The 17,865-nt window shown below is 40.8% G+C and overlaps 1 protein-coding gene across 2 annotated transcripts; it reads right to left on the reverse strand.

Annotated features, from left to right (window-relative positions):
- Positions 1 to 1,428: 1,428 nt before the first annotated feature.
- On the reverse strand, positions 1,429 to 16,543 carry LOC125880445 (pleckstrin homology domain-containing family S member 1-like). Of its 2 annotated transcripts, none has more exons than XM_049562936.1 (16): positions 16,336 to 16,543; positions 15,794 to 15,828; positions 15,350 to 15,447; positions 15,118 to 15,236; positions 14,885 to 15,019; positions 13,971 to 14,046; positions 13,798 to 13,827; positions 13,176 to 13,232; positions 12,472 to 12,543; positions 12,214 to 12,335; positions 12,077 to 12,127; positions 11,833 to 11,958; positions 8,208 to 8,330; positions 6,140 to 6,235; positions 4,508 to 4,643; positions 1,429 to 4,423 (listed from the first exon to the last, which is right to left on the reverse strand). In XM_049562936.1, exons 2-16 carry the CDS (start codon positions 15,813 to 15,815, stop codon positions 4,352 to 4,354), a joined length of 1,335 nt encoding a protein of 444 aa, XP_049418893.1. In that variant the 5' UTR covers positions 15,816 to 15,828; positions 16,336 to 16,543; the 3' UTR covers positions 1,429 to 4,351. The 2 variants fall into 2 exon arrangements, with proteins under 2 accessions (XP_049418893.1, XP_049418892.1); XM_049562935.1 differs by having other exon boundaries at positions 12,214 to 12,338; positions 16,336 to 16,537.
- Between the last annotated feature and the right edge of the window lie 1,322 nt (positions 16,544 to 17,865).

Consider the following 17,865-nt stretch of genomic DNA (forward strand, 5'->3'; position numbering starts at 1 on the left):
CAGCGTGCCGTCAGACCTTTCAGTAGTTTATCTCTGAGACAGCAGTGAGATGTGGTGCAGAGATACTTAACGTCAGTCTCTGTAAAACAGGCTCTCCACAGAGTCACTCTGAGGTTTCTCCTTTCATGTAGAACAGCGTCATCTTATCCTGTCTGTCTGAGCTGTGTGTTCAATCGCAGGGGCCAGAGTGAGTGAAGTGTTTGTCACAAAATCTGAACACTGAAGAGGTCTGTGCTGTAGATTCACACACTCTATCTCAGGGTGTAGAGTCAGTGATTCTTAACATTTTCCTTTGTGGTGTAGCAGTGAATGGCCATTTTAAACCCAACTCTGGGCATGTCACTACACCTTTTATCTCTCTTATTATAAGTCATGCATGTGGCATCATGCTCATCATCCATTTTACTACGTGGCTGATGTAATCCAATGTATTACTCTCTCTGCCCACAGCAAGCCATTCCCAGTGAGCCATGGCTAATAATAATGGTGTATCATATTCCTCCCGTAGGCGTGCATACTATTTGTTAAGTTCTGGGAAACTGAAATTGGATCGAGCAGGGCGGTTTAATGTCTTAGTTCAGTCCGTAGGTGCAGAATGTCTTAATCGGGGTTAGCACGGGTGCTGGAAATCCTTAAACACATGAAGTTTTTATTTTATTTTTTAATGTGGTGCACAAAATCATCTAATATAAAGATATTTAGGAATTAAAGGTCCAGTGTGCAGTATTTAGTGTGATATGTTTGCAGAAATGAAATACAGGTATGTTTTTCTTGGTGTATAATCACCTGAAAATAAATATTGTTGTGTTCCCATTACCTTAGAATAGGCCGTGTCATATTTACAAAGGGAGCGGGTCCTCCTCCATGCAGTCCGCCATGTTGCACCGCCATGTTTCTACAGCAGCCCAGAGCACACAAACCAGACACTGGCCCTACCATACGCATTTTTGGCAGGTTGCAATAAGCAATCCTCGCCACTAGATGCCGCCAAATCTCACACACCTTTAATGTGATGAAATAAAATAATTAGTACAATGTATATACAGTATGTGTTGTATATAAGTATGTGAGAGTATTGTGTCCACAAATAATGAGTCTATCCCTTATAGAAACTAAAACGATTTTCAGAGTAGCATAAAATCTTCCAGTGTCTTATAGATGCTGATATTGATCACTCCATATGTTCTGGCCTGCAGGTGATGAGATAAGGAAGGAGACTGGAAGTTCAGGTTCCTTCCCTGCTAGCATACACCCCACTGCGCAGGATACTGAACCCCTGCCAGCTTTACATAATTAGATACCCCTCAGCTGTCTCCTTATGCTTCAGAAAATGCAACAGTGAGCTCATGATCCTTTAAAATGTTACAAGAGGTTTTATCAAACTAGTCAGTCCGAGAGAAAAGCTGCTAAAGAAACACAAATGGTCAGTGAGTTAATAATCTGATAAAATTTATTCATGATCATTTTACAAATATAACACAGATTCAATGTCCCAGTACAACTTGCATGTGCTGCACCCTGGCAGAGAATACATTTATTTGTAACAGAGCGTATTTATAATACAGCACAGCTTTTGGCATCACAGTTGAATAATGGAGTAAATGTTCTGAATAATTTCATCGTACCAGCTCATATCTGTTTAATAGCTCCATTAAAACTTGAAACATTAATCTCAGTGAGGCTGATAAGAAGTCGTGGGAAAGCTCGTCTGAATATTGGAGTCAGAAAGTGTTTTTTTTAATGTGGAGAGTTTAGCTTTGTCCTTCCCCTCTGTGGACGTAATTTAGCGTTTTTTAATATAAAACTCAGAATGGTTTGTAGCACTTCAAGTGAACGGGCCTCGGAGATAATTTCCATTTGATGTTGTCTTTGTCCGGGAGTGGCTTTGGTCACCAGACGTAATTTAAAAAGGGATTAAAAACCATCTTCCCAATATTAAAACTACATTCCGGGACATTGTCCTCGGCCGGCTGAGTCACGTTTCTGCTTCAGATTGGAAAGAAATGGGTGAAACACAGCCCGAGGTGCAACACCATTCTGTCTGCATATTAATTCACAAGACTCTCCCTGAGGTGTGGATGACATGAAATACCGGTCTCTTCTGAAATCTTTTTGTTATTCATACATTTCTAATCGCTGTCAAAACATTCCCAAGATAAATAAGGAAAGGAAAATTTGGCATATACCTTTTTTGTATCTAACAAAAGCACCTTAACATACAATGTGCCCTTCTATTTGTGCTCTCAAGTAGGCGTCATAGGATGGGCATGGCTTACAAAGACATTTCATCACAGGTGCCACGTACTGAGCAAACTGGAAATGAATCAGCATTGCTGAGTGATGACATTCACGCTGGTGATGCATCTCAGTTCCTGCTCAAGTTACAGTCATCACAACACAATTTGGGTTTAGATACCTGTGGCAACATCTTCCCAAAATATGATTTAAAGGGTAAGTTTCCTTGTGTCTGACATGGACCTTTTTGTTAAAGGGTAAGATTCTTTTGTGTAACCAGAAACAGCCCTGAAATCACCATCGCCAAACTCACCAGACTCCATTTAAATAAACAGTAATTTTAACGTGTATAGAGACAGTATATTTTTTAAATCTAACTGGATGAATTAAGAGTTTATTTCAACCAGACTAGAGTTGGTGATTGTTGGAAAAGTGGAAAAAGAAACCAAGACTGCTTCGTGTCTTGTAGACTTTTAATGATGTGTGTTTTACGCTGATAAAAATACTGTTTTTTTTCAATGGAGTCCGGTGGGTTTGGTGAATGCGATTTTGGGGCTGTTTCAGGCTAAACAAAGAGGATCTTACTCTTTAAGAAAAAGGTTAATCTCCAGGATTAGATTAAGTATGTCAGATGAATGTATCTGCTTTCACGTCTGGAACCTCCCGTCCACAACGGGCTTGAGATGCACCCTCGTTGAGGACTTGGCTCAGATTTTGGAGTTACTTCTTATCCTGAAGCCTCCTTAAGGAATCTGATCCCGTTTGATTCGGCAGTGGGAACCTCTTGCGACTGTATGCCTTTGCTGACGTCAACCACGGCAGGATTCAAATCCTGGACTTTCCGCATGAAGACGAGTGCTCTAACCACGACACTAAATGCAGTATGCAGTGCTTTCTTGGATATTCTGACCCACAATCCTCTGCATAACAGAACAAACGTCACATTGACAAAGCTGCAAACAGAGATTGACAGCTTGTTGACAGCTGCAAGGACGGATGACAGCGCATTCGATAGACTGGTGACCAGTCAAACAGTAATAAGAGGACTATTGATTGTTTAAGTGAACATTATAATCATAAAGATTACCAACAACAAAAGGACTATGAAAATAAGACTGACAGAAAAATCTATAGTCAGTGAATATGCTAGAATCTACAATTTAGTTAGTACTTGAAAATTAAAACTTCGTGCACTGCAAACCAACAACAGGAGAGGTCTCGGTACTCAGTGAACGGCATTTTGTTTTATCTCCAAGGTAACGGATATATGAGAAAGGGACAAAATTAAGGGCGTTATGTTGTGAGAAAGAAGTGTGTCCTGATTGTGTGGATACTGCATGCAACAGTACTTTTTAAAGGCAATTTCAGGACATAATGAGAGTACAAAGTATGTGATTCAGAACGCAGCCTTACAGTGATAATCTGAGCCTGTCAGTGGCAAAAACAAGCGCTTTTAGTGGACCTACACTGATGGTGCAATTCAAAAACTGTCGATCACATTAGTCACAGGAAAATAGAGTCATCATCATCATCATTCTTCAGATCACCTAGATAAATGCTGTCGCTTCCTGTCATTTTGAAGTTTTAAAAATAGCATTCCTACATAAGTCTATTTACAATAACCGTGTGCATATTGCACCGTCTCATGCAGGTGGTTAGAGTCCTTTCTTTTTAGCATCATACAGGCGGTATGAGGAAATACGTTTCAGTAGAACCTCTGCCTTTTGTTTCCTTTTAGAGACAGCTTCAGAGAACAAACGTCTTATCTACAGTAGATACAATACACAGTGTCGTAATCACGTCATATATCACGCTCTGTTAAAACTGCAAATCATTGTTTATACAAAGATTGCTTGGAAACAAAAATGCATTTGGTGTTTTTACATGTTTTTACATACAATAATCACATACATTGTGACCTAAGTCATTGAATAATTGTTTCCTCTACCTTCACTTTAAGCTCCTCTAGTCATTTAAATGGAGTAAACTTGCAGAGTGACTGATCAGTAGGAACTGCCCACAGCCCTGGGGAAATACTGTCAGTTGTCTAAAGTGGTCTATACATGGTAAAAACCAGCATATGGTGGACGTCTCATCTCTGACGGTCAGTGTGCGGTCAGTCAGTGCACACACAGTTTGGTGAGTGCAGCGGAGGGCATCCAGGCAGCCGCAGGATGGTCACTTTCACCTGGAAACAGAAATCATTCACCCCTCAGATGACTTGACACACATCATAGACACTCCTGTGCTTGGCGTTGGCTCCTGAACGTACCTCGTTCTTGAGACACTTGCTGAGATACATGTTGAACTCCTCCAAGCTACTGGTGTGCAGGTCGTTAATAGCCAGGATTTGGTCTCCTTTGTGAAACAGGCACACTGACTGGGGCTGGCCCGTCCACCCAGACACACTGCGACACACAAACACATATTCTGTTTTTTTTTTTTTGTATTTTACATACACATCCATACAGTGGTGTAAGGAAGTTAGTTCCACTATTACAATGGGTCCTAGTGCACGCTATCGTGCATGTATTGTCTTGACACAAATAGAGACGTGACATTGGACAACATCAACACACGGGTATATTTCCAAGGTGGCAATCTGAATCACTTGCAAGGGCCTGTATCTCTACGGGCCCCTTCACCCCAGGGCCCCAGTGCAATCACACTGTCTGCCCTGTCCATATTTACACCACATCACGGCCAAATATACACATAATAATTCCATACTGTTCTCCTATTGGTGCTAACAGGCCTCTCCAGCTGTGGGCTCCTCTTAATCGTCACCACCTTGCATTTAATGTTGCATTTAATGACTGAAGCCTAAATGCTAATTAAAAATGTGAACCCACCCAAAAATATAATCAGCACTTTTGTTTTTTTCTCCCATTTCTCACAAGCATTAATTAAGATCGAAGACTTGTTAGTGAGCGCTTCTCCTTTTCCCAAGACAATCTGTCTACCTGACAGGTGTGGCATATCAACATGCTGATTTAACAGCATCGTTACTACACAGGTGTGTCCTGGGCGGGTCACAACACACATCTTGTGCAGACTGACGGAGGACTGAAGATGCTGCTCTGCTGTCATGCTGCCTTCACTTCACTTCACATTTTGTCAGGCTCCAAAAATATATTTTATTTTCTATTCTCTAGCTCTTTAATTGAGCTTTAAAATATATTTAAATGTCCTTTTACAATGTGTGTCTTTTGCATTTTGTCTTGATGCTTTTAATGTATCATGTCGAGCACTTTGGATTTGGATAAATAAACTTGCCTTGCCTGTTAGAATCAGCTCAGAGATACACAGATACCTATGCTTCAACGAAGTCTAAAAAAAAAGGCACAACAGTGACAGGCCTCACATGAAAATCCAGCCACTTTTTAATGTAACAGCAGCTGAGAAGTACACCAGTGTTCTTTTCTACATGTTAGAGGGGACTGAGAATTTGTATTTTGTGCTACTAAACCAATTAATGCAAAGAACAGTTGCTAAATCTCAGTGTGAATGAATGCCCAAATTTCCACACAATGCAGCTGGTGCTTTGAGTCATCCTGCACAAATGAACAGAGCTCCTGCAGCGAAGCATTACGCCTGTTTTTTCCAGCCACAGAAAGAGCAAATAAGGACGTACGCCGTCGCAGCCAGCGTTTCCTAATGTGAACTGTGTTTTTAAACAATGGCAATTTGTTGGACGAGGACAAACGTGCAGTTAACCAGACAGACGGACGTGTGGCAAACACGTCTGTGTCTTAAGTGTTTTCATTATTATTAATGCATACAGAACAATAGTACATTTGTTAGGGCATTATATCTCAATCTAAGCCGTCTACTATCTGAGACTGTTTTTACATTTCATTTTCTGCAGTGAGGTAAGTCGTCCCTCTTTCATCGACAAACTCACCTTGGTTTCCCATCCACTTCTGTCAGTGTCAGGTGTTTTTTCAAATCCGCCTGCTTGACCTCAAAATCTCTCTCCTCCGGGCTGATGATGTCAAGGCTTAAAGGAAAAGACGACAAAAGCTTTATGTAATGGTGCTGAATGTGTTTTGACACTTTGAAATAGAGACATGCATTTAAATCTTGACACTTGACACCAGAGGCAAATGAAATACTTGTAGGATACATTTTATGGATTCCTTAGTTAGCCTATTGTGTGTGTCGCATGTTTATTTTAGGTCATCTTTGGTATCATAAGTTAATAAGTCCATGATTTAAAGGTACACAATACCAAATAAAACAAGACTGAAACCTTTGATTCCTCAAATGACACCCTGTCAGCCTCGGGTGAGGTGAACAAGCACACAGAAGCAGCAAATCCTGCTTATTATTTCCTCCTTCCTTCATTATAGTGGCACGGGTGTCTGCATAGATAAGGACGTCTAATTTTCTTTGAACAACTTATTTAAATTCTGGTCGCAAAATCACCTTAGTTACTAATGTTTAATGTCGAGCGCTACCTTTTTTTTATTCACCCATCATTATTACGCCATCTGCTTGCAGAAACCTTCAGAAACCACTCCAACCAGTCCGGCAACATGTCAGCGTCAGTCCCAGCATTCCTCTCTGCTTATGCATTTTACTGAGTCACGATTAAATTTGTTCTCTGTAACCATTACAAAGCTGCTTCTGACTCTTTCTTTGGTAACAGCACAGATGCATGGGCATATTATGAGACAGTGGGCCTCAGGGCACAGACATGCAGAAGACACCACCACAACCACCTCTCATACACAGGAGCAAGACACACAGAGTTTGTGGTGGTTTTGCATCTTTTTGTTGTTGATTTGTGTGTCACTTTGGGCATGTTGTGTCTGTTTTGTGACTCTTTGTAGTCATTTTGTGTCTCTTTGAGGCCATTTTGTGTCTTGTGGTTGTTTTGTGTCATTTTGTCTGCCTTTTGTGTCTCTGTAGTTGTTTAGTGTCTCTTTGAGGCCATTTTGTGTCTCTTTGTAGTCCCTTTGTGTGTCTTTGTAGTCCTTTTGTATCTCTTTGAAGTCATTTTGTGTCTCTTTGTGGTTGTTTTGTGTCACTGTGTCTTCCTTTTGTGTCCCTGTAGTTGTTTAGTGTCTCTCTGAGGCCATTTTGTGTCTCTTTGTAGTCCCTCTGTGTCTCTTTCTAGTTGTTTAGTGTCTCTTTAAAGCCATTTTGTGTCTCTTTGCAGCCCCTTTGTGTCTCTTCGTAGTCCTTTTGTGTCTCTTTGAAGTCACTTTGTGTCTCTTTGTGGTTGTTTTGTATCATTTTGTCTTCCCTTTGTGTCTTTGTAGTTGTTTTGTGTCTCTCATTATGGTCATTTTTTGTTTCTCTGTGGTTGTTTTGTGTCTCTTTGAGTTCATTTTGTGTCTTCTTGTGATTGTTCTGTGTCTCCCTGAAGTCATTTAGTGTCTTTTTATGGTTGTTTTGTGTCTTTTTGAGGTCATTTTTGTCTCTCTGTGGTTGTTTACTGTCTCTTCGAAGTCATTTTGTGCCTCTTTGAGCTCATGTAGTCTTTTTTTGTCATTTTGTGTCTTCTTGCGGTTGTTTTGTGTCTCTTTGAGGTCATTTTTGTCTGTTTGTAGTTGTTTTGTGTTTCTCTGTATTAACTAAGTGTCTCTTTGAGGTCATTTTGTGTCTTTTTTGGTCGTTTTGTGTCCTTTGAAGTCATTCCAATTCTTGCTGATTGGTATGTGTTAATTTGAGTGACGTTTTGCAAGTGGTGGCCACGGGGGCCCTTGACACTTTGGGCCCCTGGGCCTGTGCCCAGCAGGCCCATACAGTAATCCATCCATGCACAGATGGGGCCACAGTGGGGGTTTCGAATGTGACCTTGTACTATTTAAAAGTAGAGCAACTGCCCAATGAGTGCTCTGCTGCAGCTGATTATTACATAAACTTAGACATAAAATGTCCCTATATGTAGTGTATGCTTATGATAAGAGAGAGGCCCTAAAGGGGGTGGTACTTTATTGGGTTAAAATACTTTGGAATCTCACCTTTCAGTTGAGCTTAGTTTCTCCAGTGTGGGCACATTTTGTGACTCCAGCATCTCCACAGGAGAGGTGGCATCATTGTCACTGGAGCTGCTGCTGAAGTCTGACGTCAGACGCGTTTCTTCTCTGCAAAAGCAAATAACAGCATGAGGGATTATAGCATCAGAACTTGGTGCATGTCTCATTCAGCTTCCTGTCGCTGGTGTTTTCTTGGTTTACATCTAATAAAAGTCCATGAGACAGCTTGGAGAGACAGTGGGAATAAACCACAACAAGGCCCTAATGAAGCAGGAGCCAAGGCCAGCGCTTTATGTTGAGTATGAAACGACACAGGAGGAACATCGCTGAATCTGCGTGATCTGTGGAGGGGGAGTGACTCACAGCTGGATAGCGTAACGACAGATTTTGGCGCTGCATTAGAAGCCTTAGATGATCGGAAGTCCACATTTGCCCTTGTGGCAGAAAATAACAACAATAAAGAGAAGAAATGGCTGACAGAGGGTAAAAGAGCATTGTACTCTCCACAAGCCAAAAGATATTTCTCTCACTTACACATAAAGGGGACCAGATGCCTTGAGATTTATTAAAAGTAGTTCATAAAAGCAGCATGGGAGAAGCAAATCATTCCCAAATCTCTGTGCAGGCGCAGTAGGAATTCTAATTAAGAGGCACTTCAGAGAGGAGGTCTTTTGACCCATATGCCAAATGTAAGATGTTCTTCAGTGTGGCAGCTCAGCGGGTGTCCAGAAATCAGATGTCAGTGGTAGATGCAGAATTATCACACAGTTTTGCATAATAGCAAATTTAGGAAAACAAACAGCAGGAAAGAGTAGTTTCATACAGGAGATTATGGCATGAAACAGCTGGAAGAGGCACGATATAGATTTTAAAAAATCATTTGCCTGCTGTATTGGTGATTAACACAATGGTCTCAGGGCTTTCCTAATTTCTCTCTTTTGTGCCTCCTCGTGTCCTCTCTCCTCCCTCATCCTGCCTGTGACCCAGAAATTAATCTCTGGTGCCATCTCAAAGGATGTCTCAATATCTAGAATGCATCTCAAGGAGTGAGAAGAGAGGAGGCTTGCTGAAAGAGTTGAGTGACGATGCACAGGTGTATCCTTTGCAGAAGTCTTTTTGGCACCCGTGATATATGAAAGAGGTGTGACCCACAAATGGTTATGCAACTGTTCCGTACATTATACTTAACTGGCGTCGTTTTAAAATTACAGCTCTGGAGCACGGATGTCTCCTTTTGCTAAATGCCTGTTTCCTCATCTCCTCCCTGCTTGTGTCTCTTTAACCCACTTACCAGAATAAATGTTGGCAACAGGTCCCTAAAAAAAACAGCTCGTTGTAGGCCTTAAACAGTGGTCTGCAGCTTGGCAGCCATCTTGCCTAGGTGTCACGTTCTCCACATTCCCCCACACCTCCCACTTTCTTTGATATGATACATATGAAACACACAAATCTAACATATCTGCAGAAATGTACAATGCCAACATTTTCTCCTGGCGAATGGGCTGGTCTTGCCTCCTCCACTCGCATCTCAGGTAGGAGGGACTAAGACACCCACCCTCCTTTGAGACTTTGTCGGAAACAGCAGGTCTGAAACACTTCACATTGTATAAAAGATCAACTCCAACATAAGGAAAAATGTTTTCTGATGGTAACATCGCCCAAGCTTACGTGTAATACAACGAATTAATCATCAGTGTTTAGCCCGTGATAAGGGAGCAGGGAATACTTTTTGTTTCCAAGGGGATTTCTGTAATTTGACATCACAAGCAGTGGCTCAAACGTGCAGTGTTGTTTTACCAGCCTTACAGTAAGACAAGGAGGAAATGGGATATTATTTCTCTTCAAGATTAAAAGGTTATTTATAAGAAATAAAACACACCTTTCCTCAAGTCACTACACGCAGGGGTTTTCCAGCCACAGCTTTCCATGGTCCGGTACGACCTGTAGCTTACGGTTAAATGTTGGCTAATGTTTGCCGAGAAAGATGAAAGTTATTTTATGATGGGCCTCACTGAGCTGGTTTGGTTTATAATTCTGCCTTTGTTGGGTTACTGTTTCACAATATTAAAGCATCACTGCTGGGGGGCAGTTACCTACGTGTAGTTCAATGACTAGTTTCACTCAGTGTCAGGTGAGTTCAGGTGTACCTCCGTGAAACAATATGAGATTCCGTGATGCAGTTTGGTTGTTGTTTAATTTATAAGCTAGTATTGCAAGCTACATTTGAGAGAGGTAAAGATGTAGTTAAACTGCTTTTCATTGTGAAGTAGCTGGTAGTTTAGTGAAGATTCCCTAATGCTGTTAGCATTTACCATCATCCCATAACTGTCATTTTTTAGCTGTTTTAGCAAAAGCTACTGTCTACTGACAGTTTTCTTTTTCTCTTCTCTTTTGGTGGTAGGTCGTCTTTGCTGGAGCCTTGCTGTAATTTGCTCTATACAAAATAAAGCGATCCATTGTCCCACTCATGGCCTTCTCCTTTTAAATGTTGTCATGCCTCACACTGGCTGCCAATCAGGGCTTTTGATGTGTCACACACTTATAGTTCCCTCATGCAAATGACAGCAAATAGGTTCCCCATGAAGGTTTTTTAATTAAATTGAATTAAATGACAGTTTTTGCTGGAGTTTGGCTCTTTATTAGGAAATGGGTGTGCACAACATACTGATAAAATTGATTAAAAACTCATTCATAACTTTTTGTATAGGCCCAGTTGAATATTTCCATAATAATGTGTGGTTATCACAAAATCCCACAGCACAGATCCACTGCTATAAGCTATTTCAAAACATTGTCCATGATTTTTGTAGCTTCCTCTTGGATGCATACTGCTTTCGGTTTGGCACCTGATCCCTACTTTTTTATAAAGTCCTGACCTCACTTGTGCACTGTGCCCACAAACAATCCAAATACAGCAAAATAAGAAGAAAATCAAAAAATACAGGCACTGCATAGAGTCTCTGCAGGTAAATACACCACCACACACTTCTAATGGGTCCTAAGTGACGACTGAGAGGAATTACTTCTCTACGAGTCTTACTTATCTACGAGTACTTTGCATGATGTGAAATATGACTTACTGACATCATATGAGTTACAGTACACTCAAATGTGGCTGCAGCATGCACTACTATCTTATTAGGGAACAGCTAAGATGTAGGAGATCGGTTACACCTGACCTGTAAACTTATGCAAGGTTTATCACCACACCCATTTTCACTGCTCAGTTGTGTATAAATCTTCAAAGATGATCAGTGCCATCTTGTTCAGATGTAACCTCTCACACAAGCTGCAGAGATATGTTTAATCTAGTCGAGCACATAAGTTGCTGAGCAGGCTCTGAGGTGCCTCTCTTAGATTCTTGACTGGTCTTGGAGTGTCAACAGCTCTGTGCTGTATAAATAACACCCTCCTTGTTGTCAGTCTCGCTGTTTGAGCCAATGAAACCGCTGGTTACCCCTGATGATGACTGAGCTATTTTGGTATCTGGGACACTAGCAAAACATGTTACACAAAGAGCAGAGGGCAGTGACACTGAAGACAAAGTGAAAAGTCAAAAATATACACACACTGCCCACGAAAAAGAAAAAGCACTTAATCTGAGCTCTACCTGTCCTCCGCTGCTGTCTCCTCGTCGAATGGGGGCAGTGGGGAAATCTGTGTCTTCAGCTTGTCAAAGGCCTGAGTGACAGTTCTCATCAGGCTGCCCTTGGTAACCTCCTCCACTTCACGGTCCCTGGATGAATTGGCACAATGAACTGCTTTCAGTTTCAACAATACTCTGCAGTTATGTGTAATTACAAGGAAATGTGATTTGTTTTTCAGTGATAAGTAACTCTGTGAATGATACTTACGCTGCCTGAGCCACTTGTGCGTTAAGTCTGACTTCCAGCATTGATTCATATCTGCAAGAGACAGACATTCAAAATAAGAGACAGTCTACTAAATACATCAGATCGACACAGAGTCACATACGATAACCAACACTCACACTGAGTCCAAGCTTTTGCGACGGGTCGAGCCATTTGCCTCTTGTGATTGCATGTAGGCTCTCGGATAGTCGTAGATTGGATTCACTGGTGCTGATGCACGTCTTTTTGCATAGCCGTCATCCTGCTGTCCAGTCACAAAGCAATATGACATACTTTATGCAACCAAAAAAACAGTACAGTCCTCCATCATATCTCTTAAATAATTGTCATTTGAATAAGATTTATGTTGAATATTTACAAGCAGTCAAGTGAAGCACCTTTGAGTTTTCAGTGTCGTTATCCATGGCATTTGAGGATGGGTCGGACAAGGAACGAATTTTCAACGCTGCCTGAATAAGAAAAAAACAAATACATTAAAGTATATAGACAATATTCATGTGCTTGGATTATTCTTCACACAATTAAAGCAATCCCAGTGAAAATGTGCAGCGTGTTGCTTTCAGTCCATTCATCTCAGTATCCCTGGGTCAGATGGGTTTAACCTAATGTAGCTGGGTGCATGAGTCGTAACAGTCAGTCAATAAGGAACAATATTTAAAATCCTGTGGGGGTCATTTCACTGACAGTGATCTGAATTTCACCTCGATAAACCAACAACAAGCTGCTGTATATTAACCCGGGTTGATATTAAATGAGAGTTAATCATTCTTACATTTTGTGAGTGATGTCATTCTTAACTCTTGACTTAATGAGCCCCATGTGTGTCTCTAAAACGATGACTATATGTAGAGGTTGTGTCGATAATTTATATACAGCTCAATAGTAAGGATACATGGATTCACGTCTTTCCTTGCCCAAAAAGAAACCGACCCATCAAACAGATTCACACAAAGGAATGTCATGACTGACTGATGTCGGCAGCGTTGATGATTTGGCTCTAGTATCAGATCGACAGGATGCATGCATTTAGGAAGTTTAGCCAAATTCATGCAGAGCTTTAGTTGCAACATAAAGGACCAACCTTTTCAGACACAGCATCAGAGCTCTGCTTTCTCCGCAATAGTGGGTTTGAAATAACCTGGTAGAAACAGGAAGAGAGTCTGTTTTCAAAAGTCAAATAGAGAGTTGATTGATTAGCATGGTCAATAGATGATTAATGTCACTGTTCCAGGGCTGAGTGTTGCGTTCGGCGGGGGCACTGAGGGAATTTAGACTGAGCAAGTTCTGAGAGCATGGAGGCAGAGGTTGACAGCAGTAAATAAAGCTGAGGTAAAGCAAATATTTAGGAGTTAAAGAGGAAAAAATTGGATGATTAGATGATTAAACTTGTTAGCACTAGCATTCGTCAATATCAGCTGGTTAGAGACGACAACATCAGTGTTTCCTCCACTCATGCTTCTTTGCAATTGGTTAAGGCTGCATCTTTCATTAGTCAAAGTTCACCAAAGTTGAACTGTGCAAGATGCAAAGATGTGAATTTGCTTTGCCACCAGAAGCAAATGTTTTATTGCCCCTGAATAGAAGTAAAAGGGAGGTGAATATTCACCAATTTTGCAAGTGTAACTGTTACCCTAAATGTATTTTCCATAATGCTATAGCACTCATTTAATGTTTGTGGTCAACAGATGAGAAACAGACTTTACCTCAATTGTCTGCTGTCCATTTGTCATATCCTTTAGCAGAGACAAATAACAATTATTCAGTCACTGACAGTGGTCAAAAAACATGAAAGATACAAAACAAAGTGCAGTGCAAGAGACGCTTTGTCTCAATAAGCTGTTAAAAAACATGATAAAGAACTAAAATCTCAATGTACCTCTGAACTCATACATTTATGCGGCCGGTTTTTCAGGGCTTCAAACAGGTCAGAGAACCAGCCGTCCACTTCCTCGCTAAAAGCAAGAAAGGGCAAATGAATCACTTTGAAACCTAATTCTAAGTCTCCACAAATGACGGCTATTACATTTATTTTGAAAATTCATTTTCAAAATCGAATACAAAGTGGAAATGGTGACATTTAGCAACGATTTGGAGCGAGCAGAGAGGAAGGTAAAGCCATTATCAGCTGATGGACTGTTGCTAAACAAGAAAGCAACATAATTTCTTTCTGATTGTCAAAACTCCCAGAATAGTCGATGACGTGAAGGGCAGGTGGAAATGTTTAATGAGGCACTGTGAAAGTGTCAGCGGGGGAAAAGAGAGGAAGACTTGGCCGACCCAGCTGTGTGGCCTGTGAGTCCTGGTTACACTGACTTTCAGATTAATGCAGTCCATGTATCTAGGGTGGTTTATCTGCACATTATCATGACAAAATCAAAAACCAAACTCTTTTGAAAAATGTATGCTAGTGTAAAAAGCTGCATTTATGCACAACTGAGCTTTATTTTGAAAATATACTCTGATAAACTAGGATTAAAGTTCACAGAGAACTGATAACAGGCTTTTAATTAAGATTCTTTATTCTCACATATCCCAAAAATATCGACTTAATTATCAAGTATATTTGTTGAGTAAAAAAGAAGACACGCTAGTGCATCCAGGGCCCCTATACAGCCCCCTAATTCACCTATAGGAAGTGCCACACACCCCTGTGTGTATCTACCTCGAGTGTGGTATGTCAGGTCTTTTTACAGTACAGTATCGTAAAATGCATGGAAGTTGCTGAAGGAGCTATAAATTCCATCTCAGTGCTTTATATTGCCTGTAAAACAAAAAAAACAGCTGATTGACCTGGTTTCCCCGACGAGGAAGTAGTCCCGGTTGGCCGCCCTGATGTACAGCACACAGGATGGTGAGCACTTGAAGCTCTTCTGCACCCACGCCCATCTTGGATGGTTTTGAGGGCTCACATACAACAGTGAGATGCTGACAGAGGGACGCAAATGATACTCAGATCTATACTAAACATCTTTTACATACATTAGAGTAATTATTTATCAGTGGATTGATATGTGGGAACATACTGCGATAAGTCTATCCCTCCAAGAGGCCTGTCCTTTTCTGTTGGACTCCTGAAGTACTTCAAGAGGTGTTCCTGCTCACTGATTTTGAACAGCACAAAATACCTCTTCTTCCATGATTTCTGCAAGAGAAACATGATGAAAATGATTCAATTAATAATGAAATTTAATTTAAAAAAAAAAAACACACATAAACAGCTGCAATTAAGTGCCTCCATTGTGCCAACTCCTTCACCTCTGCCTTCAACCGTTTTTGGGGAGGAGACTTGAACAGGTATCCAGATCTCACTTCCGTTGTAGTTCCAACTGGTCTGTAGAACACCGCACTTCCGCCTGAGGGCAAAAGAAAAGCCTATTGTTTTGAAATCATTTGCTTTAAATCTTGTCTTAGTTTGCAGAACTCTTTAGCTTTATTTTCCTGTAGGTGCTATCTGGGAAATCAGCAAACGATTTAAAGAGGGAGAATGAACTAAAAAACATTAAAAATGCAGATTAAACAAAAGACAATCTATTAATAACCGTGTTAAACGGACATTACACTAGCACATTCCACCTTGCCTTGTCAAATGAATCTTTAGCGACTTGATAAAATCAGCTGTAAGAACAGGTTTTCAGAATGTGGCACCAACATAAATAATAATAAATAACACCTAAATCAAACCACAAAGCAGACTTCTACCTGTGCTCTTGCTCCTGTGCATCGTGACACCACACCTAAACAAAAAATAACACAGGAATGTATCAGTCTCTGCCACTTCAAACAGCATAAAAATATCCAGAAGGAAATAGTTAACCTTTTAAACAAACAATGTCAGGTTTAAAAATAGGCTCATGCCTCTGCGAACCACAGCATGAAACAGAGCTCTGTTCACTTTAAGGTGCAGGTGTACATGTTTGGGAAAAACAAATCAGAATTCATCTTAATACTTAGTGATTTAAAGACGTTTTATGGTAGAGGCATATGTGCAGTAATTTAAAAAGTATAACTACAAACATAAAGTATCGTAAAACTCAAGAGAATTCATCGCCCTCTTATACCTTTGTTAACGTCCACACAATTTAACATTTCTCTAAAACATACCCACATGTGTGTAGGAGAGTGGATGCACATTAAATCTGTACCCTGTCACAAAGCAGTACAGATAGGTAATAAAACAACTCATACACAATATGAACTAAATACACTGGCTATAAAGACAAAGAAACCCGTAATATTCTTACCTGTGGAGCACCTGTTGAGAGAGTTTGCTCACCTTGCTCTCTATAACAATAGGTGTTGCTGCATGAGGAAGCTGTAAGCCGTCCCACACCTGGCACACAGTAAGGAGATATTCATACTGGGAACTGGAGTTTCTGGTTCCTTCTCGGTTGCTTTAAGTCTTCCTGCCATGTTGTTTAGCTGTAGAATTCCACAGCGGGGTTCCTTAAGGACCTCGCTCCACCTGATAAAAACATGCAGAATATTTTTATTAATGTATTTTGGTTTTTACATTTCAGGAAATAAGATGGCATGCAGATTTATGCAGATTACAGAATATACTGCTCTGTAACATGTCATAACTCCAAGAGATTCACACACCTTACATTCAACAGATAAAAAGTTTTGAGCCTGCAGGTCCTTGAATGATGCCAAATCATCCCATGGACAAGTCAATATGCCTCTAAGTGACACTGTTACTTATAATATGAATGATTATCCTGATCAGGAAAAGTGATCTCATCATCAGTGATCTGATCAGGATGTCTCCTGGGCGCCTCTCGTTAGAGGTGTTACGGCCACATCCCACTGGTAGGAGGCCCCGGGGCAGACCCAGAACACACTGGAGGGATTACATATCTTGTCTGGTCTGGGAACGCCTTGGGGTCCACCAGGAGGAGCTGGAAAGTGTTGCTGGGGAGAGGGACGTCTGGGGTGCTTTGCTTGGCCTGCTGCCCCCGCAACCTGGCCCTGGATAATCAAATGAAAATGGATGGATGCTTATTAATTGCAATATAGTTCATGCACATGGGGGCAAAAGGATGAGAGCCACTGTTTTGACGTATTGTGTTTTGGAAAGTCACAGTTTGTAGGCTATTTTAATGTAGTGTTTTGATTCTTCTGGTTGTAAACTTAAGATGAAGAACCAGAACAGAACCTCTAAAGCAGTGGTTTCCAACTGGTGCAGCCACGGGGTCCAGATTTCTCCTTAGTCATCAATTTGAGGTCTCACAGTTTAATACATGCAGCGTCATACTTGCGTTTGACCATGACGAAATTTACTGTACTTATCAATAAAGTGTGTTTTTTTACAAACTTGCTGTCCATTCAGAATGGACCCGTGACCCACTTTTAGACCATGACCCACCTGCTCTAAAGAACAATACAGGGGCTTAAAAAGTTCTTTGTGTTACAGCAACACCTCAGCCCACGCCAAAAACATCACTCAGGAACCAAACAATGTTGAGTGAAATGTCTTTGTGAGAAAAAAAAAAACAACTAATAATAATAAGGCACCACATTCAAGAGCTGTGGAGACAAAAGAAAAGATTGATGCCAGCTTTTGACTTCAGATGGCTTATTGGTTGACATCTCATGAAGACTGATGAGTGCTGCTGGGGCAGCAACTTAAATAAATATGACCTCAAAACACACAGGTGACTTATGGTAGGTTCAGTACGTTTACCAGTTCACAAATGTGTCTGTCACCTAAACTACCCCTTCAGAGATAGTCAGCAGTAGTTCAATTAAATGTCAGTCAGATATGTGTTTAA

The sequence above is a fragment of the Epinephelus fuscoguttatus genome, linkage group LG20 (genome assembly GCF_011397635.1).
Source record: "Epinephelus fuscoguttatus linkage group LG20, E.fuscoguttatus.final_Chr_v1".
In the NCBI taxonomy this organism is placed as follows: domain Eukaryota; kingdom Metazoa; phylum Chordata; class Actinopteri; order Perciformes; family Serranidae; genus Epinephelus; species Epinephelus fuscoguttatus.

Bases quoted from the DNA above. Each gene is read 5' to 3' on its own strand.
- LOC125880445 (XM_049562935.1), bottom strand. From the start codon at position 15,815: ATGCACAGGAGCAAGAGCACAG. The intron at 15,020-15,117 runs GTATGTTCCCAC...TCCCTCTGTCAG, and splicing joins GGAGGGATAGACTTATCGCA to CATCTCACTGTTGTATGTGA. The intron at 13,828-13,970 runs GTACATTGAGAT...TCTCTGCTAAAG, and splicing joins ATAAATGTATGAGTTCAGAG to GATATGACAAATGGACAGCA.